Here is a 27,479-nt window from a genome sequence, read left to right on the forward strand (position 1 = left end):
TACCATGTGATGTCACTTATATGTGGCATCTAAAATATGGCACAAATGAACCCATCTACAAAACAGAAACAGACTCGCAGACATAGAGAACAGCCTTATGGTTTCCAAGTGGGGGGTGTCTGGGAGAATGAAGTGGGAGGTTGGGGTTAGCAAATGTAAGCTATTCATTATACACAGAAGAGATAAGCAACAAGGTCCTACTATACAGCACAGAGAACTATATTCAGTGTCCTATGATAAACCATAATGGAAAGGAATATTTTAAAAAAGAATGTGTATGGGGAGGTGCACATGCGCATGTGTAACTGAATCACTTTGCTGTATGGCAGAAATTAACACAACATTGTAAATGTTCTTCAGTTTAAAAAATAACACTGTCAGCCACAATGATAATTATGGCTGAACAATGTGAGGAGGGAGCTCAGGAAACCAAACAGGCTCTGGGGATCTTCCCTCTACCACCCCCCTGGCATACAAGTGTCTTCCTGTTTCACCTGTCCCACGTCATGGCTATCTGGGTGCAGGGTCAGGACCCCCCCCCCCCAACAGAGTTGGTTTCTCTGCTCTGTGCGTGTGGACCCGCCACCTGAAACACAAAACAAACCATTTCAAATAATTTCTCAAGAAGACTCTCCTTGGGTAGCAGGGACCCATCTGTGTTTTGAAAGCAGTGTTCCAGCTGCTGGGATGGTGAAAGAAAGAACCCTCTGTCCCATGAGCCCGTCTGCCCAAGGTGATTCACTCCCCTGTCACATATTTCTAAACCCTCCTTGCCTTCCCCTGCGCCTTCCTAATCCCGTCTGGCCAGTTCTGCCACAAACTCCTCTGCCCCTTGGCCTGCCATCCTCTGAAGCCCGTGTCACTGGTGTCTCTGTAAGCGGGGGCACATGGGAACTGTCACCCCTTCCTTGGAGAGAAATACTGCACTGAGGAAACAGGGATGCTGTGTGGCTGCTTTTGATCATGACCTTTATGGATGTTCTCTCGGGGGCAGAAAGGGGGTGGCTCCAGTCTCCTGGTCCTGCCATCTTCCCACCTTGCCTCTGCCTGCCTCTTTCTACCTAATCGGTTCTGACCCTGAAGCCAGCATCTTCACCTGGCTGTCAAACCTCTTGCATTTCAAAATACTGAGATATAAAAAGTCACACAATACTGCAGTGGGTTGGTTTTTTTGGTGGTGGTGGGGGTGTTGATTGTCTTTTTAGGGCGCATCTGTGGCATATGGAGGTTCCCAGGGTAGGGTTCCAAACAGAACTGTAGCCACCAGCCTGCACCACAGCCAAAGCCACACCAGATCCGAGCCACGTCTGTGATCTACACCACAGCTCACAGTAATGCTGAATCCTTAACCCACTGAGCAAGGCCAGGGATCGAACCTGGGTCCTCTTGGATGCTAGTCAGATTTGTTTCTGCTAAGCCACGATGAGAACTCCCAATATTGCAGTTTTTGCTATGCAGTTAGCAATCCCGCCCTGTGTACAGATAAAATCCCAATGTTGGAATATAAGTCACAGGAGAAACTACCTTAGAACTTGGTGCCGGAAGGTATCATAGCGCCAGCAGGTCCTGAGTTCCTCGTGACCCACTTAGACATATTTTTGCGCCCTACATGGCTGTCCATGGGCGTCACCTGAAGACCTCGTGCTGAGACGCAGGATTCTCACCTTCTAGGTCCCACCCTCACTTGCTGAGCTCCTGCTCTGCCCTTTATGAATCCCCAGCCCCAAGCACAGTAGGAGAGGTGGGGGGGACCCTGGCTGCCCTCCAGACACCCACACGCCCTCCTGCCTCTCTCACCTGATTCCCGCCCCTCCCGCCTCCATCAGTTGTTTCCTCACCACCCCCTCCAAATCCAAGACATCCGTCATCCCCAAGGACCTGCTGCACCCTCAGTCCATCCTCCCCACATCCTCGACACCAAAACCTCACCTTAGGACACCAAAACCTTCCCTTAGGAAGCCTAGCTTAGGGGATCTAAAAATGGGTGAGACATGGAGCCCTCAATTTTCTAGAGCGAACCACCCGTCTGTAGAGTGGAGTCGGTAGGAGCCTGGAAGCAGGTACTGGCTGCAGCAGAGGCCAGAGGAAGGCATGGTCAACTCTGCCAGGGTGACCAGAAGATGCTTCTCCCAGGTCAGGGCACTACAGCCGAGTATCCACAGAGGAGGGGAGGTGGTCACCAGGCCGATGTCAGGGGAGAGGATGAGGGAATCCCATGCTGAAGGCACAGGCTGGGTCCCCATCCGTCATGCATGAGGAGCTGCACGGAGGGGGTGCCCTGCGCTGTGGCCCAGGGGTGATGGGCACCCTGATCTGTCAGCAGCATTTTCCATTGGCACAGTGGTGGGTGGCTTCATGGTGGCTGCACCTCATGGGCTCAGCAGATAAATAGGGTGGCCTCTCTCGACATTCTTTCCGTTGGAACCATCTCTCTGTGTTCCAGAGAGCGGAATTAGAAGCACTGCCGTCCTTTCTGGAGGGCGGGCTGGGTTCCTGCTCTACCTTGAGGTGGGGGATCCCCCTTTCACAAGGTCTTTCTTCCTTTGCAGATGGTTTTCCCCTCTCCGCCACCCCCTTTTTCTTTTTCAAGTTCACAATCCAGGGATTCCCCTCTTTGCAGCTATTTAAATAGAAATAGGATGCTGGCAGGAGCAGCCTTGCAGGGATACCAGAGGGGGGCTGGCTGGGTGGCCCTGTGGCACACGCGTCCAGCTTTGAACTTCAGGTGAGAGGCCTCAGTGGCTGCCAAGCCTCCATCTGAGGTGTGTGTTGGCTTCCCCCAGCCACGGACTGTGGCGGCTGTCCCTGCAGCTATACTGTCCCACACAGGTGCTCCAGGGAGGGATTTCCTGTGTGTCTGAGGAGCTTGAAGCCTGCCAAGGCCACATGTTTCTGGAAGGCCTTTACACAGCCCAGCTTTTGCAGGCATGATCCCTGGGGGCTGGCAGTCTGGGACAGCTGGCCTTACAAAGATGGGACGGTCTGGAGTCTGGCGTCACACCCTTAACCCTTCTCAGCAGACCTTGCTCGTGGGGGGTGGGGCCCCTGGAGGCAGTGGGAAAATGCCCAGAGGCCTCAGAAGTGACCTGTGGAAGAGGCGGATCAAATGTGGAGGCTAGGTCTGCTGAATCTGTTGTCTGGGCTCATTTAGGGGATGAAAATGGTAAATACACACCTACCAGTGTGTCGTGACAGGCCATGGTCCAAGTAACTGTTGTGTGGGGAGGTAATAATTAAACACTATCTCGGGCACAGGAGGTAGACAGACTTGAGTTTCAATTTGGTTGCAGGGACTTCCCATCGTGGCGTAGTGGTTAACGAATCCGACTAGGAACCATGAGGTTGCAGGTTCCATCCCTGGCCTTTCTCAGTGGGTTAAGGATCTGGCGTTGCCGTGAGCCGTGGTGTAGGTCACAGATGCAGCTCAGATCCCATATTGCTGTGGCTGTGGCGTAGGCTGGTGGCTACAGCTCCGATTCGACCCCTGGCCTGGGAACTTCCATCTGCCGCGGGTACAGCCCTAGAAAAGACAAAAAAAAAAAAAAAAAAAAAAGTTATTAAAAAAAGAAAGAAAGAAATGAATTTGACTGCAGGAGCTTGGGCAAATTTCACAACCTCTCTAAGCCTCAGTTTCTTCATCTGTAAAATTGGGTGTTTCCATGGGCTGGACCAAAAGGCAGGGGAGCCGGGAGGTGCCCTATATTGTGGGTTATAGTGAAGACTAAATAAGATAATCCCTGTAAAAAGCCTGGTGCTAAGCCTGGGATTGGCACCTGCCCAATAAGTGGTACCCACCCACCTGAGAAGGGAAAGAGGCCTGACCTTGTCTTCTTGATTTGGGACCCTCTTAGGGAAAGCAGAGGCTTCACCTCCCATCACAGGGTCTCCACTGAAGATTGCAGAGAGAGCCCAGAGCACTAAGAAGTTGTTTTCCATGGGATATAAGGGTATAGAAAGGAACCATTCTTCTCATATTGCTTCAATTATGAATAAAAACCCAGTGTCTTTCATCTGTGGATCATGGTGGTTTTGCAAACTCTAATTAGTTCTCCAAACATCTTTGCAAGTCTGGCGGCTGGGAGCATCCAGGTGAGGAGCAGAGGGGATGAAGGAACTCGCTCTGAGGCTGGGGCAGTTCCCCCTCAGCCCCGTACCCCCCCATACACACCCCCGCCGCCGCCGCCACCGCACTCCCTGGAGACTGGTGAGTGGCTCTGTTCTGTCCTGGCTGCAGTCAGGCAGTGTTTGCTTTCTTGTGGCAATTTTGTTTAAGCAAAGGTTGGTGTGGAGTCCAGACACTGTAGTGACTGGTGGGATACGGGGCCAGGGAGGAAGGTGGGAAGTCAGTTTGTTCTTTCAGGGATGGTTTGTGACAAGCCAGTGGCACTTCCTCTCAAGAGGTATGCAGAGCATTCCTTTCGGTACCGCAGGTCACTGGCTACCTTTGACCCAGAGTGGTTTGTGGCAGTGCCAGCAAAGGCAGATGGTGACAAGTTCCCAGCTGACTGTGTGGAACCACTCAGATTTTTCCTGCCTTTGGAAGGAAAGCCTCACTTTAACGCTTGGTGCGTGGATTACAAACCTGGCCTCCCAGATCTGCCCAGGGGACCCCCAAGAGCGTGCTTCCAAAGTTCGTGACTGTTCAGAGAAAGACAAATGTCATATGAGATCAGTAATATGTGCAATCTAGTAGAAATGATACAATAGAACTTACAAAACAGAAACAGACTCAAAGATTTCGAAACCAAACTTATGTTTACCAAAGGGGAAACGGGGGGGGGGGGGTTAAATGAGGAGGTTGGGATTGATATATGCACACTATTACATATAAAATGGACGGGTAACAAGGAACAACTGTATAGCCCAGGGAAATTTACTCCATACAGTGTAATAACTGATATGGGAAAGGAATCTGGAAAGGAAAGGATATGTGTATACATATAACTTATTTATTTTGCTTAATGCCTGAAATTGACACAGCTTTGTAAGTCAACTATATTCCAATAAAATTTTTTTTCAAATGAACCAAAACAAAAACAGGAGTTCCCATTGTGGCACAGCGGGACCGGCAGTGTTTCTGCAGCACCAGGACGCAGATTCGATCCCTGGCCCAGCACAGTGAGTTAAGGATCCCGTGTTGCTGCACCTGTGACTTGGATCTGATCCCTGGCCCAGGAACTCCATATGCCACAGGATGGCCAAAAGAAAAAGTGTCTGTTGAGCGGCAAGAAAGAATTGTTCGGGGCAGATGTGTGATTTTACTACCTTTCTCTCCTCGTCCCCCACCCCATTTTGTCCCCCCACCCACCCACCCAACTCCAGCCCAGATGAGTGGTTCAACACTCTGTAGGAATATTTGGGAAATCCAGGCCAGGCCTGCAGTAAAAGCAGTCTGAAGTTTCTGAGATGTTTCTCATGTCAAGAGCCTAAACGAAAGTTGTGAGCAAATTGCTTTATCTGTCCAAGCGTGTTTCTTCCTTGAGAGTCAAGGGCTTCTGTGTCTACACTCTGAGTAAAAGGGGAAAGGAGCCCTCACAGCATGCACGGCCGGGGCAGGGGGCACTGATCCTGAGCACTGGGGTGGGGGGGCGGGTCACAGCGCAGAAGTTTGCCTGTCTTTGTCGTTTCCGGGCTACCCCACAGGTGGCACAGCCTCTGTATGGCCATCCCAGCATCTTTTTTCAGAGTTCAGTTTTAGGAAGTCATTCTAACTTAGTTCATGCTGATTGCATAACGCATAGAGGTTCCTTCTTCAGTTTCCAGAAATCTCCAGTACTGTAACGTGCAGACACATAAGGTCATCTGCTGGCAGGGGCACCCTCATGGGTATGCAACCCTTGTGGTCGCAGATCCTTGGGCTCAGGTGGCCTTGGGGACTAACACCAGGATGCTGCAGTCTTGAAATTCTGAACAGTTTTGTCTTTGCATTGGTATCTTGTGAGTGAAGTTCCCTGGGACAGTGGAATATGAGGGGGCTGGGGAGGGGGCACTCAGATCCTGTGTTCCCAGCTACTGCCACCTCCCTGCCTCTTCTGGGTGGATTCTTGCCTGCCACTCAGGAAGTTGACACAAGAAAGGTTGGAGTGAGGTGCAGGTACCCCCACGGCATCTTGGGCAGGGCGTGGTGACAACCGCCCCATCCAGGCTGGCAGCCCCGCTGCATTTCCTTGGATGAGGGACGGGGCAAGCTTCTCCCCTCCCCTATCCAGCTTCCCAGGGTGGATGTTGCAGCACCCTCGGGGGGATCACTGCCCACCTTGGGTGGGGTCAACTGACTTCTGGGAAGAAGAAACCCCTGACCAGTCTTCCCTGCCTCCAGCTGGGTCACACACATCCATCCCCTCGCTGGCCGAGGGGAAAACCCGTAGTTCATGGTCACATGCGCACTTGTGCACTGTCCCTGGGGCCCGGGGGCCCTCCAAGGGGCCGTGCTCCGCCCCCACCCCCTACTGCAAGTCGTGTCATACCTCAAAGACAGCCAGACCAGAAAGAACAAATAAAATACATCCTGACGCACGCAACAGCGTGTATGTACTTAAAGCCGCTGAACTGTACTCTCAAAAAGAGTTAAAATAATAATTGCTGTGTATATTTTACCACATACTTATAAAGTGTTTAAAAACAAAAACAAAAACGAAACAAGGAGCACCATGACATGTGGAGAAAGACAGGCAGGGAACAGCTTCACATTGTATTCACCCTAAGAGGTCCCTTTTCCCTGCTTTTTGAACCAAGGGTCCCACATACTCGTTTTGCACTGAGCTCCGCCAGTTCGGTCACTAAACCTGCCTGCTGCCCATTTTGTAAAATATCAACTCTCACCCTTGCTGGGGGCTGACCCTCGAAGCCTGAGAAAGTCCACTGCTGACCAGACCCTCACCTGTCCTCTCATCTTCCCCCCGACAGGTATCTTGTTGGCCGTGTGCCAGGCCCTGGAGAACAGCACGTCCGCCCTGAGTGGTGAGTCCTGACCCCTTGATGTGGGGTGGTTGCAGACCCGGGCTGCTTTGTGGAGCCTGGGTGCGCCCTAAGCTGCCTCGGGGGGGTTCCTGCCCAGTGAGGCACAGCTGTCCTCTGAGCCCTCTGTGCCAGGGGCCCAGGGAGCACTCCTGGGTGGTCTTAACTGCTGCCCCCCACCCCCCACCCCCCACCCCCCGGGTGGCTGCTCCTGCTCCTGCTCCCTCAGGACTTGCCTTCTCCCATCTCTGATCCAACAATCACTGTGGGCAAGGCTGCCGGAAAGCAAAGCCTGCAGGATCCCTAGGCTTGGAACCCTTACATCATAATCCATCTCAAGAAGAATCCAGATTCCTAAACCCGCTTGTCTACCTCTGCCTGCTGATCTTTGTTTAGTTATTTTCCAGTTTCTCTTCTGACATTTGTAGCAATATTTCCCTTGTTTCATTTTCAAGATCCTTGATCAACAGATGGGAAAGTTGGGGAACGTGGGAGGCAGACCGCTTGCGGGCAGAGGATCACAGAGGCAGTCTCTGCACCATTTGCACATGGATTTTAGCCTTTGTCCACATGCGCTGATATTGTTTTACAATTAGTCGCGGTGAGAAAGCTATTTGGATGCCTGCTTTTTCAACTCAAGGTTAGGAGTTGTGCATTTTTCCACTTTGAAATGTATCCATTTAAAATGTCACTATGTTCCATTAAAATGGGCATGCGTGATTTAAATAGGCATTTCCCATTGGATTATTTCTTTTTGCCTCGGGTTTAAATTATAATGCTGCAGCTTGATGCCTAGAAGCGATTTCCTTCTTTTGGATTCTTTCCTTAGGACATAATCTCCAGGAGCAAGAATAACTATATTTATGACCCTTGTAGCAAATTGTGGAAGAGCTTTCCAAGTGAATTGAGCTGATTTTTTCTGCCAACAATACAGGAATCTGCCAGTTTCACTGTTCCCTGGTTGACATGGAATATACTCCCATCTGTTACTGTGGTGGCCCCTGCTGTATCTCCCTGGTTATTTCAGGGAGGAGCCATGGCAGGGGGTGGTCCTGTGTATTCGTAAATTCTCTAACCAGCCACACAGTGTCCTTGGTACTTTGCTCTTCTCTTTCCTTCCAAATGCAGTGGAAGTGATGCTGCCACTTCCACTGGGTACCAGCCCCACAGCCTCCCCTTGGAGTTATTATCCTTGATGCCTTTGAACCCTGAAGGTACCCAGGCCCCTTGGTGGCCCATGATGCCACAGAAGAAAATTCCTCTCTTCCTCGGTGTTACACTTTGTTGGGACTGGGGGTGGAAGGGTCTGTCCATCCGAGAGCAGTGCTTGCAGAGTCCAGGGTCTACCAGAGTTTCCATGAAGTCGTTCTTTCACTTTTTCATTACGTCCCCCATCATGAAGGGCTCAGATGTGACTACATAGGGAGGGGGAGATAGCTGGATGACTCCCCCGGACTCTTTTCAGAATTGTCCCAACACCCCCCCCCAGCCCCGGGCTGCATTTACCCCCACGTGCATCTCCAGCCCTCCTGACTCTCACTGGAGGACCTAGAAGCCAAGAGCCGGGTTCTCCTCTGTCACTTGCAGGTGACAGTTTGCAGCAATGGCAAATACTCCAAGGGGATGGGTACTCCTGGTTACTTTATCAGCTCCTCCCATTCCATCCATCATACAGGAAAGGCCTAGGGGATGGTAGTTTCCCTCAGGGGCCTGGTGTGGCTCCTGCCCAGGCCCTTTGGGGTTTCCCAAGCTCTCCTGGGTAGCCATGGGAAGACCTGTGACATTTATCCAGAAAATGATTGTCCTTGCTGCAGTGGTGGGCAATCTCTGTTCCATCTTTCCTTTCTGGCCTTGCTTCTCTGAGACTGTCTCTGGTGTCAACAAGGACCTGAGGCTTCCTCTCCCTCAGGATGATGTAAGTTCAGAAAACCGTAGCCGTGTCCTGCTCTTTGGCCCATGACCCTATAACTGGCTGAATGCAATTCTGTGGCTCAATGTAGTGGGTGAGAGCAGGGGCAGTGCCATACCTTCTTGGGTCCAGGGGACCTTGAGATCCCAGAGTTGGTTGGTGATACATGAGAAAGAGTGATGGACATAAGAAGGTTTGGGGGAGTTCCTGTGTGGCTTAGAGGTAACAAATCCAGCTGGTATCCATGAGGATGTGGGTTCGATCCCTGGCCTCACTCAGTGGGTTAAGTATCTGATGTTGCCATGAGCTATGGTGTAGGTCACAAATGAGGCTCGGATTCTGCATTGCTGTGGCCATGGCAAAGGCCGGCAGCGGCAGCTCCAATTTAACCTCTAGCCTGGGGACTTCCATATGCCACAGGTGCAGCCCTAAAAAGCAAAAAAAAAAAAAAAAAAAGAAGAAAAGAAGAAGGTTTTGGTACATTCCTTGAGAGTTTGTTTGGAGGTTCTATCAGGGGAGCGCAGCTACTCATATGCTCTTGACCGAGGAATGGTCCTCCTCTATCGGGCATGGTCATCCTCTTCGACTGAGCGTGTAGCTTCGGGAGGGATGCACATGGAGCGGTGAGGGAAGAAGGGGACACCCGCCTAGCCAGCCACATCAGCCAAATCAACCCTGGTGATCAATGGGGTGACAGATGTCGCAGCCAGATCACCCTCACATCCAGGTTTTGGTACATTTCGGATTGATGCTGCTGGAGCCAAGGGCTGCAGGCACACTCAGGATGAAGTTCTAACAATTTGACTGGACAGAGCAGCAGAGAGAGAAAATTCCAAACTCTGTGTGCCAGTTAAGGGTAGAACACAAGCTTGATGAAATGGGAGCTGAACCCCATGTGGCTTTTTTGAGTTTTTCAAAAAAAAATTTCCATGTCCTCATGACTCCTCACAGTTGCCCTTAGACTTTGTAGTTGAGGTTTCATTGGTTTCCTCCAATCATCCTTTCTCTTAAATCCCCAAATGCAGAGGGTAGTTGATGCCAGAGGCATAGGAGCCTGGCATTATTGTCATCAGCAAATGCTTCTCAGACATCTGCTTTGGGTGAGACATTGGAAGGATACATGCCTTAGGCTGGAGGTTAGGAATCCTGGGTATTGGACCCATCTGGTCTCAGTTTTGCCAAGTCCCTGGGCAAATTATTCATCTGGTTCCTGTTTGGATCTTAGTTTCTTCATCTGTTGGCCTTGAATCAGAATAGCCTGTAAGACTCTTCACATGTCCACTCTGATGGATTGATAGAGACTACTTGGAAAGCTATGGTAAGGATTACAAGGCTACCTTCAAACTGTTAGGAAATAGGCTAGTGGTAGTGTGATGGCAGTGATGAATTGGTGATGCCTGCCACAGGCGTCAGGTGGGCTAGTGGTAGTGTGATGGTGGTGATCAACTGGTGATGCCTGCCACGGGCCTCAGGTAGGCTAGTGGCAGTGTGACTGCCATGTATTTCATTCTTTTGGAGTCAGATGCTGTTTTACATTCAGGTTCTAACATTATAGTCACTGGACAACTTCTACGTCCTTGTCCTCAGAGAGCCCACCACACAGGTGAAAAGACAGCATGGGAACCCACAATGAGATCCTCAAAGTGACATAAGGCAACCACAGCTGACTGCTTGGTACCTGATTTAGAAAATAATTGCTACAGGAGCAAAGTCTGAGGGTCAGGACAGAAAATTTGGATCTGGTTGGTTGTCCGTTTGGAGAGCATGCAGAGAAACATTAGCTGGAGGCAAGATGAGGGTGGCAGCACCTATAGCTTAGAACTTCACACCCTTCGCAGGGGAAGAGCTATGACCTGTCTTCAAAGGCACCTTTTCATGCCCCTTACAAGGGACAGAATGCATCTTGGTTAAGTTGTTGGGTGGCTGCTTGCTTAACCCTCTGAAATGTTGCATAGTTCCCAGGCTGCCCATCTGGTTCTCATATTTTCATGAGACTCACTCTAATGACTGAGGGGTGTGGTGAGGGCTGTGCTCAGGCACCTGGGAGCCAGGCCCCGGGCTTCCCTCTGCTACCTGCCCAGCATGATCGGGTGCCCGGGGTGGCTCTTTAAACCTGAACTTCTGTTCCTTCCTCTAGCCTGTGTCTCATGCCACCCACCTGGAACTGGGCAGGGTTTGAAGCCTTGCTTAATTTAGCATCTGGGAGACTTTTCAGAGGCAATGATGCTAGAACGTGGAGAATTCACCACTCTGTTATTGACAGGGAAGGTCGCTGTTATCAGCTTGCTTGGGGAGATGGTGGTCAGATTGTGGCAGGGACACTGAGCTTAGCTATGGTGAGAGGGGGAGTCGAGGCCGCCAGAGGAGGGCAAATCAGATTATAAGGAGCAGCCTCTGAAGGCGTTACTTGTTTGAGAAACAGGTAGAAGCCGGGTCAGCCAGCAAGCAAGGGATCTGTTTATTGCTCATCTCGCCTAACAAAAGCTTTTCAGAGCTGCAAACTGCTTCCCCATTCCATTGTCTGGAGCTTTCCCATGTGGAGCTGAAGTCATTCTAAAATTAGAAGACTCACGTGTTCCACCCAGGTACACGGTTCACTGTTCCAAAGAAGTGTCTGTAGCACGAGAGACTTGATTTGTCTTCTTTGCGGGCTCAAGGCACATGCATCGCTGAGTGCTGGGACTAGCTTGGGACACTTAGAGCCTCTGGAGAGAAGGAGGGAGCCTCCTTTCGTCTTTAGGATCTCTTCGTGTTGTACAGTTCCTCTTTTTTTAGTTTTATTTTTTTTAAAAATTTGTTATAGTTGATTTACAGTGTTCTGTCCATTTCTGCTGTACAGCAAAGAGACCCAGGTACATGCGTCTCATTTCCTCATTTTGCCTGCTACTTTCTGCAAAGGTAACTGTGCTGGGGCAGAGGGAAGGTTGTTCCGCATAGTAGAGGGGCCATAGGACATGGAATCCAGGATCATAATTCTGACTCACGAGCTGTGTGATATCTATAGTGCCCTTCAATCTCCCTGAACCTCAGTTCTCCCCTCGATAAAATGAAGGAGTGGGATTAAAGCAGTGTCTTTCCAAACTGTGAGTCACAAAATCCCCTTGGCGGGTCACAACCAACCTTTTTGAAAATGGGATTGAGGAGTTCCCTGGTGGCTTAGTGGGTTAAGGATCTGATGTTGTCACTGCAGTGGCTGGGGTCACTGCTGTGGCTCAGGTTCAATCCCTGGCCTTGGAACTTCCACATGATGCGGGCACAAAAACAAACAAAAAAACCCTCATGATTTTAATAGTTTAGAGAATTTCAGAGTGCATGACATGAAGGAAAGACGGATAATGTTTTATGACACTCTTGTTTTAGTTATTCGTGGATTATATATTAGCATTCTGAATTTGTTCACTTATATAAGCTGCACCCATGTTGCCGCCTCTGTAATTTGCAGATTTGATTTCTTCAGAGAACTTAGACACTTGCAGAATAAGTGTCTTTACAAACCTGTACATTTCCCCCCACACACCTAGTCTTTTATAGTTGTCTTGTTCACCCTTAATTTGACAACAGTTCTTTTCATTTATTCACCCTTGTCAAGTCTGTCCAAAACACGCCACTATTATAACAGAAACAACAGGTCCTTCCTTATGCATAGATATCTCATTAGTTTATGTAATATGTAATTAAATTACGTAAATACAGTAATGAGGACAACTGACATAAACAGGTTTGGGAACAAACACAAATGTCCTCTTGGTAAATATATAGCTTCAGTGGTAAAACAGAAATGGGCTGGTAAACTAGAGTAACCAACTAGTTGAGCTTCTGCCTGCTGAGGACCTAGGTCTAGACATTTTAACAGAGGAATGGAAAGGATCGATTGGGTAAATCAAGGCCATGGTTTAAGCTGAGGTCAGATAAAGTATCTCCCAGCTTTGAAAAAAGCAAAGCAAGTGACACAACTCATAGATTTCTAAAAGTCAAGGCCTATGGAAGCCTTCCTGTTCCTCCACTTTTTAGGGTTTTTTTGTTTTTGTTTTTGTCTTTGTTTTTTTTTGTTTGTTTGTTTTTGTTTTTGTTTTTGCCTTTTCTAGGGCTGCACCTGCGGCATACGGAGGTTCCCAGGCTAGGGGTCTAATCAGAGCTGTAGCCGCCGGCCTACACCACAGCTCACGGCAACACCGGATCCTTAACCCACTGAGCAAAGCCAGGGATCGAACTACAACCTCATGGTTCCTAGTTGGATTTGTTAACCACTGAGCCATGACAAGAACTCCCACGTTTTAGTTTTTGATATCTATTTAGCACAGACTTACTGCTGAGTAGCCAGGCCCCGCAATTTGTGGCCATTTACTCTGAACCTGCTGTGAAGATATTTCTAATACCAGCGCATTCCATCCCCGTGCCTCTTAGCTCAGAGTCTCAAGAGAGAGAATTGGATGGGTTTGCTTCCTCGGTCAAGTGGTTACCCAGCAGCTGTGGCAGTGTTGGGAGGGGGAGGCTGCACTGGGAACAAGGTGCCAAAAAGCAGTGTAGCCTTTGGGCAGGCAGAGTTCCTCATTAGACGTGGAAGAGGCAAAGACCAGCATCCCTGGTCCAGAGTGATTCTTTGTATCGTTCATTCAGTCAATGAAGATTTATTGAGCACTTGATATATGCTAAATCCTAATCAAAGCAAAGTCTCTGTTCTTAAGAACCTTGTACTCCACTGGGAAAGATAGATACTCTGTTACATTTTAATCTATCAAACAGGCGTAGTTTGGGGAAAGCAAACACTGAGTGCTGGTGTGTGTGAAGTGAGGCAGCTACATGTATTATTTATAGCTGTGTATATTAGCTTTCTGGGAAAGAGCTTAGTATTAACGGGGGACTTGATTCCTTCGTATTAGTAAGAACATTAAAATTGTCCATACCCTGCGACCTAACAATTAGACTTTTGGCATCTACTTTACAAAAATAATCAGAGACGTGAGATTAATATCCATTATAGTAAAATATAGCCAGTTCAAATGTCAGCAAGAAGGAAATCATTATGGGGCAGGTGAATAGATTTTAAAGAAAAGCCCTTTAAAATCATTTTGAAGAAGAATATTTAATGATGTGGGAGAATGCACATGTAAATAGATAAAGTAATAAAATTGAGTGATGTATCTGAGCTTTTCCCATTGTTTAAAGTTTTATTGATGTCTAGTTGATTTACAATACTGTGACAATTTCTGCTTTACAACAAAGGGATTCAGTTACACACCTACACACATCCATTCTTTTTCAGATTCTTTTCCCATGTAGGCTATCACAGCATATTGGGTAGAGTTCCCTGTGCTATACAGCAGGTCCCTGTTGACCATCCAGTCTGTTACAAGAGGGTGCATATAAACTACGCACACAGATGCAAAAATAAAGGCAAAGATCCTCTAGTATTAACGTTAACGATCTCTGGTTAATAGGAATATGAATGACTTTAATTTCCTTTGTTCTTGCCTGGTTTTCTACCCTGTCTCCAGTGAGCATATTTTAATACTATAATCAGAAATAAAAGGAGTGACATTTTTTAAAAGGAAAAAAAAGGCCATGGCTGCTGTGCTACCCTGCAGATCTGCTGGCCAGCACAAGTTGAGTGCAGGCTGCCTTGGTCTTGCTGTCCCAGAGCTGCAGTGTCACTGAGGCTCGGGCAGTGCTGCTGTTTCTGGAGCACAGGGACCTGCCATACTGGCCTGCATGAGCCACCCCCCCACACACACCCTGGTCCCTATAGCTTGGCGCCCACCCTCAGGACCTCACTGTCTGGAGAGATTGGCCCCAACAGAATAAGTCTAGGTTCACCTCCAAGTTCTAGGGATGCTCATCCAAACTCTTCTTCAGTGGCTCCTAAATCCTGATCCATTTTTATCTCTGAGTTTCAAAGGAGAGGTTGGGCTTTTCCGGGCCCCCAGCCCTAGAGTCAGTCTCTAGAATCTGAAAACTCTGGAACTGGACAGAGTTCAAATTTCCCCTCTGCCACCTAACAAATTGGAAGACCTTAAGCAAATTACGTAACCTCTCTGTATCTCAGCTTCCTTATCTATGAAATAAGCATCTGATCTTACCTGCTCTTAGGGTTGTTTGTGAGAATTAAGAGATTATATGTGAAGCACTCGGAGCTCTGTGCACACGCACATAAGTGCTTTGCTGCTTCCACTCTTACTATGTTATTGGTGACACAGGTATTATGACGCAAGACCTGTGTCTTCATGGTGCTTTTATTACCAGCAGTTAAGCCCTAAGACAGCGGTTCTCACGCTTCAATGTGCAGAGAAGTCATCCTGCAGCATGTGTTGAAGTGCAGATTCCTGGCCACCATCAGCATGTGGCCCAGACATCTGCCCTTGCTAAGGCCAGAAGGGAAGAAGCTGCGTGGCACACACCCTCATGGTGGTACCTGCCTTCGTGGTGGTACCTGCCTTTCTTCTTAAGGTAGCCGCTCCTTTCCATCCCTGGAACTCACGCACCCCCCTCAGTGGGACACTGCCAATTTCTGGGAGTCTGTGAAATGTTTGTGTTCAGGGCTGACTTTCTAGCATTCACCCGGAAGCTTAGCAAAGAGAATCCAAAACCTCAGAACTTGGGCCATCACCTTGAAACATCCTCTTTCCTGTTAACCTTGCTGTGATGAAATGATGAGCACAGCAGCTTTGAGTAAGGCATCGGCTTTGTTTTCTGAGCACCCAACCCAAACCTCCAGTTTCTGAGTTTGGGGAACAGCTCAGGTTGTCTGGTTATTTACCGATGTCCTTGGCTGTCATCAAGCTGAATTCAGGTGCCTCCTTAGCCGTCTCAGTAACTGTTTAATTTATAGTTCATTTTGAATCTCTTCTTCATTTCCTGTCTCGAAAGTTATGCCCCAACTTTATCAGAATGTATAATAGAAGGGGATTTCACACATCTTGACCATTTCATCACTAAAAGGACTAAATATTTCTTAAATACCAAAACATGCTAGCACTGAACAAGGGAAAAAACAGACAGGATGAAACAGGAGGAAGGGCGCGGGTCCCCTCACGCTGGTTCCCTGGAGCTGGGGCTCAGGAGGATGATATTCTTGCCAGCTGTCATTTAGCCTGGGCTAGGAAGCTCTCCTTCTGGGCCTTTTTCTGTCCTGACTGCTGGGGGGTTGGATATAATAAACATCTCTCCCCGCCTTACATGGTAGGTCTAGGAAGGCATTTTTTGAATCCTGAAAGTGAAAAATGTTAGCTCTTACTATGAAATCTGCCACAGACGCATCTTCCTGGTGCTCTGGGATGTAACAAATGGAAATATAATCATGAGTCATGGAACCATCCACAGGAGCCCCTATAAAAGTCTGGGTCTAGCCGGCTTTCCGCCTGATAGCCCATTAAATAAACACAACCCAGGAGCGCAAAAGGCTCTAGAAACCAAGGTGCATATCAAATCAGGTGATAGCCACATCATTGTCAGCCTTGTAGGCATTTCCTAAGGAGGTAACCCGAGGTCCCTGCTTCCTAACCTTCTTCAGAATCAAGACCCAGTTTGAACATCAAAGTATGTGACACCCCACAGATAGTAGTTGTGCCTTTAATATTAAATTCATTAGGAGTTCCCATCATGGCTCAGCGGTTAACGAATCTGACTAGGAACCATGAGGTTGCGGGTTCGATCCCTGGCGTTGCTCTGTGGGTTGGGGATCTGGCATTGCTGTGGCTGTGGCGTAGGCCGGCGGCTACAGCCCCGATTAGATCTCTAGCCTGGGAATCTCCATATGCCACGTGTGCGGCCCTAGAGAAGACAAAAAATAATAATAATAATTAATTCATTACTATATAAAGGCTGCTATGAGAACTCAATCACATGTTAAAATGAATTTGTATCTTATAGATCACAATAGATTTCATATAGTGATATGACCTAACATTTATGGAACACTCACTTCACTATATGCTGGATGCTGAATATATACATGCATTTAATTCCTACAACTCTAGGATGGAGGTGTTATTATTAGCCCCATTTTACAGTTGGCAAACTGAGGCACAGAGAAGTAACTTCCTGGACCACATAGAAAGTGGCAGAGCTAGGCTTTGGGCTTTGAACCCAGGTAACAGCAGCATGTAAGCACTTCACTACTATGCTTTGAAATTACACACTCAGGGCATTCCCGTCATGGCTCAGTGGTTAATGAATCCGACTAGTAACCATGAGGTTGCAGGTTCAATCCCTGGCCTTGCTCAATGGATTAAGGATCCGGCCTTGCCATGAGCTGTGGTGTAGGTCGCGGACATGGCTCAGATCCTGTGTTTCTATGGCTGTGGTGTAGGCCGGCAGCTGTAGCTCAGATTCGACCGCTAGCCTGGGAACTTCCATTTGCTGAAGGTGCAGCCCTGAAAAAAAAAAAGAGAGAGAGAGAGAGAAATACACATACCTCTCATAGGGACCACAAATAGTGCTTGAAGGAAGATTTATAAACACCTACCATTAAATAACTCTGATTCTCTTTTTTTCACCTTCCACAAGACAGATGGGAAACTACTTGCTTGGGTTTTGAATCCTCTTTTCCACTACAAGTTAGATCTACACCTTAAAGCAAAGTATGGGCACATATACATGTGTGTGTGTGTATACACCTGTGCCCACATGAGTATTCTGTGTGTGCACGCACATGTATACATAAGCTTCTGTTCAATTTATGTTCTTCTTATCACAAAACTGTAGAAGCTTCCTTTCTACATTCCTTCTTCCATTCAACAAGGCCTGGCTCGGTGCTGGGACATGCGGAGTCCCAGGGGAACAACTCAGGGATCGTTTCCGCAGCTGTCAAGAGTCTCGGCATCTCAGAGCAGAACGATTCAGCTGACAGATAATCACACTCTGCTCTGTCGGGTGGGCTGCGCAAGGTGCCCGGAGAGGGAGGGAGAGAGAGGGGAACCCCAAACTTGTTCTTTGGGAGGCATCAGGAAAGACTTCTTAGAGGAAGTGACTCTTTTTCCCTTTTTATTTTTTTTTTTTTTTTGCTTTTTAGGGCTGCACTTTTGGCCTATGGAGGTTCCCAGGCTATGGGTCTAATTGGAGCTACAGCTGCCGGCCTACACTACAGCCACAGCAACACAGGATCAGAGCCGCGTCTGCGACCTACACCACGGCTCATGCCAACGCTGGATGCTCAACCCACTGATCGAGGCCAGGGATCAGACCCGCAACTTGATAGTTCCTAGTCAGATTCGTTTCCACTGAGCCACGACGGGAACTCCAGGAAGTGGCTCTTGAACTGAGCTTTGGAGGCTTAGATGGAGTTGGGCAGACAGACTGTGGGGGAGAGGACGTGCTTGCAGGTGTGTGGAGGTGAGGCTGGAAGAAAGCAGTAACCAGCTAAGAACGATGGTGCATGGACTCTGTCCTGAGGTATATAGATTATTATCATGTAAATGTTTTGCATAGATCCAATCACAGAGAGGTGCTTCCTAAAGGGACCTTTTTATAGATTTATCTAAGATGCCTATGACTAGGCTTTTGAAACACAAGGGGTTAAATCTAGAGGGTTCCACGGTCACAGAGTCCATGTGGGTAATAACACAGCCCTCCTGCTCTGTAGTCTTATCCTGTGTGGTGGCCCCATTAGCTGGCTGCCTCAAGTGTGTATCCAGTGGGGTGGTTTCTAGGTTAGAAATTCTCAGTTGTTCTTGAAGCTTAAGTTTCACTTGAGTTCAGCTTTTCGTTAGCTGGAGAGGGAATTATGCCTTTTCACCTATTTAAATGTGGCTTGATGAAAAGATGCCTAAAAATAAAAATCCATATGCCTCAGGTGCAGCCCTAAAAAGAAAAAAAAAAAAAAAAGGCAGTAACGTGATCAAGGACTACACCAGGGTTAGCCACATAACTCAACTCTCAGGGGCTTGCCCTCAAAACTTAAAGGACAGGTTAGAGGAAGCCCATCAGCCTGCTGGGAAGTGGTCTTATACAACCTGCTACCTGAAGATGCCAAAAAATGAAACTTCCCTTTTAGAATTGTGGAACCCGACAGAGAGCAAACACAGCCTGGCCCTTCGGTGACAGTGATGGGAGATGTGGAGTGTCATCCTCTGTTCAGAGCAGTGAGATCTAGGAAGGATGTAGACGAAGCTGGGGAAACCAAACCACCATGTGGAACAGCCAAAGGCAGGAGGACCCGAGGCACCGGCGGGCAGAAAAGGAAGGCGAAGCTCTCGGCTCCCTGGAAGGGGTACACATCACAGGCTGCGGGAGTACAGAGGTGGAAACGAGACAGTTATGTGCTTGAGGGATTTAGCATTCTCATTACGTGGAAGACCTTTGACACTGCTGTTTAAAGTGTGCATGGGTTGCCCTTCTCTCCCGTGATGGCATGTGGGGACCATTTACAGCAATTCTTTTTTTTAGGGCCATACCCTCAGCATATGGAGGTTCCCAGGCTAGGGGTGGAATCAGAGCTGTAGTCACCGGCCTTCGCCACAGCCGCAGCAACACCAGATCCTTAACCCACTGAGTGAGGCCAGGGATCAAAGCCGCATCCTCAAGGACATGAATTGGATTTGTTATCACCGAGCCACCATGGGAACTCCTATAGTGATTCTATGAGAAGACTTCCTCCTAATTCCTCTTTGGATTCGAATGATTCCAGAACCTAAGTGGAAGCACAGGTTAGACATGCAGAAAGATGGAGAAATAATTAGATGGTTAAACTGAGAACAGAGCTCATTGAGGAAGTAGTGCTATTGGGATTAAATGGCTTTTAGGATTAACCATCCGGTAACAACATGCCAGAAAAATCGTATCTGCTCCAAAAAAAAAAAAAGGTTATTTGGAACCCTTGAGAAAGAAGACATTATACTGAAGGGATCTTTGGCCCAATTTGAGTTGACTTTTTTTTAAGATTTTTTTTTTTTTTAATATTCTTATGAGTTCCTGTGGTGGTGCAGCAGTAACAAATCCAACTAATATCCATGAGGATCCAGGTTCCATTCCTGGACTCACTCAGTGGTTAATGATATGGCGTTGCTGTGGCTGTGGTGTAGGCCAACAGCTCCAGCTCCAGTCTGACCCCTAGCCTGGGAATTCCATATGCTGAGGGTGCAGCCCTGAAAAGACAAAAAAAAAAAAAAAAGTCATCAGCTTTGATCCTGAGGGTTGGTACTACAAAGCTATCCAGATCGTCACCCTTGTAAAAAGTCATATTGGCTAATGAAGTCAAAGGAATTCTTCAAAGGTCTATTTTGCCATTGATGCTGTGGGTTGGATTTTTTTTTTTTTTTAACTTGGCTTAAGTAGTATAACTTTGTGGGTAAATAGAATCCCCTGAGCCAGGGTGTTGTTAGGGGAGTGGGCTTTGGCGCAGCAGAAATGAATCTGACTAGGAACCATGAGGTTGCGGGTTTGATCCCTGGCCTTGCACAGTGGGTTAACGATCCAGCATTGCCATGAGCTGTGGTGTAAGTTGCAGACACAGCTTGGATCTGGTTTGGATCATTACCTGAAGCAACTCATATGGCCATACCTAACTTCAAAAGGCTGGGAAGACCAAGCCTGTGTGCTTATAAGTCAAGGAATATATTGTGTATATTGCATATACTACTATATATTGATACACAAGCCAAATGTGAATCTCTGAGGGGAAGCCAGGGAATCCACATTTGTGACTCCTTGGTGGTCCATATTCACACTAAAGTTTGGGGGCCACTGGGTAGGACAGGAGTTCTCAACCCTGGCTGCATGTTAGAATTATGAGGGTGGGGAGACAGGTTAAAAACACTGATGTCCAGGCCCTGCCCTCAGAGATCCTCATTCACAGGGGCTACGGGTGAAGTGCAGGCTTCCATCGTTGTTCAGTCTCCCCAGAGGGTTCCAATGACCAGAGTAGGGAACCACAGGTATAGCAAAAAAAAAAAAAAAAAAAAAAAAAAGCAAAGGCCTTTGAATTGTGATGCCAGTAGAGACTGAGCCTCTGTTTGCAGACCTTGTCAATGGCAATGAAGATCTAACAAATGTGAAAGTATTTGTCAGCTACAATATTGAACACACATCAGCTATAATTATACACTGGCAGGTGTGGACTTTTTATAAACTGGATTCATGTTCATTCTTATATGCTTTTGCCATTTCTCTCCTCCCCCACATGAAGCCAGGAGGGGGAAGAAAGTGTCTTCCATAGGCTAGCATGTGCCTTCTTTTGCAGGCGGTAAATGGTGGCGGGGGTGTGGGTGGAGGTCCCTTCTCCAGCCCCTCTGCTCATCTTGGTGATGAAGGGGAGAGAAAGAAAAAAAACCCTTCCCACTTCTCCCCCCTCCCATCTTTTGTTTTTTTAGAGCCGCCCCCGCGGCGTATGGAGGTTCCAAGCGTCCAATTGGAGTGGTAGCCACCGGCCCACACCAGCGCCACAGCCACCTCAGATCCGAGCCGTGTCTTTGACCTACACCACAGCTCACGGCAATGCCGGATCCTTAACCCACTGAGCAAGGCCAGAGATCGAACCCACAACCTCATGGTTCCTAATCAGATTCGTCTCCACTGCACCACAAGGGGAACTTTCCCTTCCCCACTTCTATCTTCCCCTCCCCTGTCTGTCCCAAGACCCTTAGCCTAGGGCTCTTCTTGTGCCATTGGCTTCTCAGGCCTCACCATTCATTCTCCCTTCACTCTGAGACCTGTGCCTTACCCCTCTAATCCCTCAGAGCCCTGTCTCCAGCCTCTCCCTGTAGCTCATTTGCCACGGACACACCAGTCTCATGTCAGGACAGACAGGAAGCACCCTTCGTGCTTGCTGGTGGGTTGAGCCTTGTAGGAAATCCACATTCTCAGAAAATTCAAATCCAAGCCCTGCAAGCCCCCTGACCCTCTCCAGCTGCAGCTCACATCTCTTTCCTCCCGAATTCCAGAGTCCAAGTCTCTGGCCTCCTTTCTTTTTCTCAGAGGAATCACACCCATCTCCATTTCTAGGCTCTGGCACTTGCTGTTCCTTCTGCCTAGATGCTCTTCCCCCAGTTTGCCGATAACTGACTCATCTGTGTCCTTTGGGTCTCAGCTCTCTTTCCAGAACCTTCTCAGAGTAGTCGTCCCCAAATGGTGACCTCCAACAGCAGCTCTCCATCACACCTCCGCTCCTTTCCTGCGTGGCACTCACTGCTGTCTGTAATGATTTCATGTGTTTATTTACTTAGAATTTGCCTGCCTCCCCAGTCGACCTAAGTTCCTTGAAGACCAGTATCTGGTCGGGCTGGTTCATTAATGGCCCCGCAGTGCCCAACACGATGCTTGGCACATAGAAGATACTTGATATTTAAGTGAGTGTGTAAAGAAAGAAATGAATGAATGAAAAAAAAGAAAGAAATGAATTTGCACTTCACATCACCACTGCATCTTTACCACGCTTACTGTGGATACATAGGGAAACTGAGGCCCAGAGGGTTTCAGGGGCTTGCCCAAGGTGCGAATTAGTAAGAAAGGAGTTCCTGTCCTGGCACAATGGAAACGAATCTGACTAGAAACCATGAGGTTTCGGGTCTGATCCCTGGCCTTGCTCAGTGGGTTGAGGATCTGGCGTTGCTGTGAGCTGTGGTTGTAGGTCACAGATGTGGCTCAGATCCCGCGTTGCTGCGGCTGTGGTGTAGGCTGGCAGCTGTGGCTCTGATTGGACCCCTAGCCAAAAAAGAATTAGTAATAAAGAGCTGAGATTTGATCTCAGTTTGCCTGCCTATCTGCATAAGTTTGTTTCAGAGGCAGGACTGAGGTTTTGGTTCAAGTTTTTGCCTTATTCTGTACCTTCATAGATTTATTAATAGGAAGTGTTTTGTTTATTCCTATGGCTCAAAATTTCTTGTCCGTGGCCCTTGAAATAGATCATTTCTTACAGTTCTATGCAAAAGAACCTGGTGGTAACAAGGCAGTGTTCCAGCAGGAGCATATTTTGGAGGGAGTTATAGATCTTTGCTTCAGCCTGAGGATTATGGATGATTTTTTTTTCCTTTTAGGGCCACACCCGTGGCATATGGAGGTTCCCAGGCTAGGGGTCGAATCAGAGCTGTAGCTGCCAGCCTACACCACAGCCATAGCAACACGGTATCTGAGCCTCATCTGCGACCTACACCACAGCTCATGGCAAGGCCGGATCCTTAACCCATTGAGCAAGGCCAGGGATTGAACCTGCAACCTCATGGTTACTAGTTGGATTCGTTTCCACTGCACAACGGAAGTAATGCACGTCTTAGCCTAGTTTTTGGAAAGTAAAGTAAAAATAATGATGGCAGCAAATGGAAAGCAGGGCCAAGCTCCAGATACATTAGTGATCAGTTCTCCCAGTGGCAGGAGCTTCTGAGGTTCATCCATGTGGATGTAGCAGCAGCTCTGCAGCGTCCCTGAGATCTGTGATAGCCAGACCTCTTAGACTAGAAGCCTGACAGAGGGTGCCCAGGAAACTGCTTCGAAAGGAGATAAATTACTGTCTTTACAAACCATATCGTTATATACCTAGAAAACACACATAAATCACCAGAATGCCTGTTAGAAATATGAAGAGACGGAGTTCCCATCAGGGCTCAGCGGTTTACAAACCAGACTAGCATCCATGAGGATGCAGGCTTGATCCCTGGCCTCGCTCAGTGGATTAAGGATCCAGCATTGCCATGAGCTGTGGTGCAGGTCGTGGACGAGGCTCGGATCCCATGTCGCTGTGGCTGTGGTGTAGGCCGGCGACTACAGCTCTGGTTAGTCCCCTAGCCTGGGAATCTCCATAGGTGTAGCCCTAAAAAGACAAAAAAAAAAAAAAAAAAAGAAAGAAAGAAAGAAAGAAAGAGAGAAAGAAATATTAAGAGAATCCAGTAGGGCGCAAGTACGAAAATAATCAGTGGTTTCCTAATAATGAATTAAAAGTGTACTGAGGAAAAGAAAGTAGTTACAAAACATAGACTGTAGACAATGTAGGAATAAACCTTAAAAGATATGCTCAGAATCTATTCGAAGAATCCCCTAAAGCTTGCCTTTGGATGTAATTTTTTGACTAAATATAAAGAGAGCCATGCCTCCATAGCAAAGCACAATGGTATGAATTGTTAGTTCTCCCTATTATTACTTTAGAAACCTAAGGCAGTTCTAGTAAGTCTTCCCACAGGATCAGAATGAGTAAGGGGGAATTTGACTAAATGATTCAAATTTACCATTAAGAATAAGCCACACGAAAACATTGTTTTAAAAGGTAGAGGGGAAAAAACTAAATTAATTAATTAATTTTTAAAAGGTAGAGGGGGAGTTCCCATTGTGGTTCAGCAGGTTAGGAACCTGATGTAGTGTCCCTGAGGATGCAGGTTCATGAAATCCCCAGGCTCACTCAGTGGGTTAAAGATCTGGCATTGGCATGAGCTGTGGAGTAGGTCACAGATGAGGTTTGGATCCTGTATTGCTGTGGCTGTGGTGTAGGCAGGCAGCTACAGCTCCAATTCCACCTGTAGCCTGGGAACCTCCATATGCTGCAGGTGCGGCCCTAAAAAGAAAGGGGAAAAAAAGGGTGGAGGGATTTGTACCATCAAATAGTAACAAATAATGTAAGCTGCACAGATTTAAACATTGTGACACTGGCACAAGAATAGATACATACATGAGCCAGTGTGGAAAGCTCCAGAAGCGAACCAATTACACATAACAGGTTGACATGATTAAAGTGGCATTCACACCCCTAGGGAAAGAGAGGGTGTTGTCACGAATGATTCTGAGGTCATAGGCTAAACATTGGAAAAGAGAGAAAGATATAAATGAAAACCTAGTGACATTTTAAAATAAGTTCTAGCTGACTGGAATATTCCTTAAATGGAAGCATAGAATTTATCTTTAAAAAGATACGTGAATAGGTAGAAAACTTACACAAAAGGAGAACTAATCAGAACACTGAAGACAGAAGCCATAAAGGGAAATAGAAATCTAAAAATCATAATATTCTGGATGTCACAAAAAACACTGTAAAGAAAATTGAGACAATGTCTGCCAATATTAGAATCCTAGAAAGGATTAAGATCTTTAATGCCTCGAGTCTTCTTACAAACCAATAACAAAAAAATTAATATACCAGTAAGAGAACAAGCGAATTATTTGAATAGATGTCACAAATGTCAATAAATAAGGAAAAGATGTCCAGTCTTGCTAGTCATGAAAGAAATGCAAATTAATGCAAGATATCATTTTCATTGATCAAATTAGCAAAGATTAAAAAAAAAGAATTATTGGGAGTTCCTGCTGTGGCACAGGGGGTTAAGAATCCGACTGCAACAGCCCTGGTCACTGCAGAGGCACAGGTTCAGTCCCTGCCTGACACAGTGAGTTAAAGGATCCCACATAGGGATTACATAGGTCACAGCTGCGGCTTGGATTCAGTCCCTGAATCCAGGAACTTCCACATGCCAATAAATAATAATATACCAATAAATAATAATATTAATAATAATAACAATAAGGATTGGTGTACAAAGTAGATAAAGTTGGAAAATCATACTGTTGGGCATGTGTGTCATAAGTCTCACGTGTACGAGAACAATTTGATGACACTCATCGTGAGGCTTTAAAATGCCCTACTTACCCACTGACCCAGAAATACCACTTCTAAGAATAAATCTTAAGGAAACAAGCACGGGTAGGTTTGTGTGACTTAGCTACAGTGATGTATCAGGAAACCTCCAAGTGCTGAGATGGTAAGAGGTGCTGGGGAAGGTTTGGGATGGCTTTGAAATGAATGGACAGAGCCTTTGTCCGTATTACTGGACCATACAGAACATTTAGTGCTCAGGTCACCATCTGAGACTCAAATGAAACTTACAAGTAAAGAGCAGTGATGCATTTGATGGCCTGTCTTTTGGGAGTTTTGTTTTGTTTTTCCATTTTGATGGAAGTTTTTCAGTTTTGTATCAGGTTACTATGAATTGAAGGCCAGATTTCTCATGTACAGTCTTGAACTATTGAACACTTGCTTAGGTTTGTGTCATTCTAGTGGACATGATCATTTCCTTGAATGTCCAATTTGTATTGGTCCTTGGACTTTAATTGTATGAACAAAGTCATAGACTTTCTCTTCCTCCTGCTCTACCTAGTTTTGCATGTGAGAAGGGCTATCAAGCTTGCAAGTATTTACTGCAGACAACAGATAACTGGACAAACAGAAGAGAATTCGTTTTGTTTGGTGCGGTAGGCTGAATAAGGGTTCCCCAAGAATGGCCGCATCCTGAGCCCAGGAACTTGTACATATGTTACCTTACATGGAAAAGGGGACATTGCAGATTGATTAAATTAAGGGCCTTGAAATGGAGAGATTATCTTGAATTATCTGGGTAGACCCAGTGGAATCAAAAGGGGCCTCGTAAGAGGGAGGCATGAGGCCCAAAGTCAGAGCAGGACGAGGAGATGAGGGAAGCAGAGGTTGAAACGATGATGTTCCCAATCAAAGACTAGTTCTAGCTGACTCTAGAAGCTGGGACAAGCAAGGCAGCCATTCCCCCCTAGAGTCTTTCGAAGATAGCCCTGGTGACACCTTGATTTTAGCCCAAGATTCATTTAAGACCTCTGACCTCCAGAACAGTAAAATGACAGCTTTGTGCTGTTTTAAGTCACTTGGTTTGTGGTAATTTGGCATAGCCGAAGTAGAAACCAGAAATATTTGGAAAAGAAGGAAAAATCAAACATATACTTGAGCTGCAGTTATACATTAGTTGGTCCTGGGCAAGAAGTTCAGAGACCTAGCATCTGGTCACAACCTTGGGAAGTCACCTCTCTAGATCACATTGCTTCATCCTTGAGGGTCACATCTCAACTTCTGGTCCTTCTTCAGCATCTTTTTACTGTCATTAGATATATGATTGTTATGACACTGATAAGTGTGGGTGCAGCTGGCAAATAGATTTTAGATTTGTTTTGGACACTGGCTGCACTATTGTTAGCATTTTCCTTTTGAGGGCGTGTGCCGAGGTATGAGGTATTCTCATAGGCCAGATCTTGGAGTTATCGCAGTGTGTGCAGTGGAATCAAGTGAAGATACACACAGAGGTCTGAAGCCATGAGAACTATAATGATTGGATTGTGAAGTGCCCTAAGATCGTTCATGCAAGCCTGGGGGACTCTCCCGTAGTTATCTGAGAGCTTTCTAGAAGAATTTTTTCCTAGAAAATCCCTCTTACTCAGACCCCCTACTCCAAATCACTGCAAAGTTCTGCACATACAGAACGAGAAGTTTGAGATTATAATGTCACATCAAGCCCCTGTTGTGGAGCAACCCGTGTGTCCATAGTCACTAGCCCAGCACACCCACAGGACCTGCCCAGAGAGAGAGTGGACCTTCTTCATCTCTCCTCACATGCAGTCTGCTCTCTGGCCCACAGAAGGCACAGGGTGATTGTTGCTGAAGAAAACTGTCCAAAACACTAGCAGGGAGAGTTATACCACCTGATACCACAGGGTGTTTGCATGTTTAGTAACTTGGTACATGGGCATTTGGGGTTTTATCCCATACATCCTTTGCTCTGCATATAAGTGCAAGAACCACAATCAAGATCCATTATTGTTTGAGTTTGACTATGTTCAAGATAAATATATACATCTAGTTTGCAAATTGAAGCTTGTGTCTATAAGGGATCCAGGCTACATTTTA

General features: G+C 47.0%; 1 protein-coding gene across 7 annotated transcripts in view; it reads left to right on the plus strand.

The window, feature by feature from the left end:
• TGFA (transforming growth factor alpha) overlaps window positions 1-27,479 on the plus strand; it is a 105,787-nt gene that overhangs the window by 27,995 nt on the left and 50,313 nt on the right. For 6 of the 7 annotated variants that reach the window (XR_014839566.1, XR_014839565.1, XR_014839567.1 and 3 more), the window contains 1 exon segment: window positions 6,907-6,960. The exons of the other annotated variant lie outside the window; for it this stretch is intronic. Coding sequence is in view for 2 of the 6 variants with exons in the window: in XM_021085860.2 (XP_020941519.1) it covers window positions 6,907-6,960 (54 nt within the window). In the remaining 4 variants the exon portion in view is untranslated. 7 annotated transcript variants of the gene reach the window in all.

Source organism: Sus scrofa, chromosome 3 (genome assembly GCF_054392235.1).
Source record: "Sus scrofa isolate SSC_HxYL_T2T_F1_AM1 chromosome 3, Sscrofa_HxYL_maternal_Yorkshire_Landrace_v2.0, whole genome shotgun sequence".
NCBI lineage: Eukaryota > Metazoa > Chordata > Mammalia > Artiodactyla > Suidae > Sus > Sus scrofa.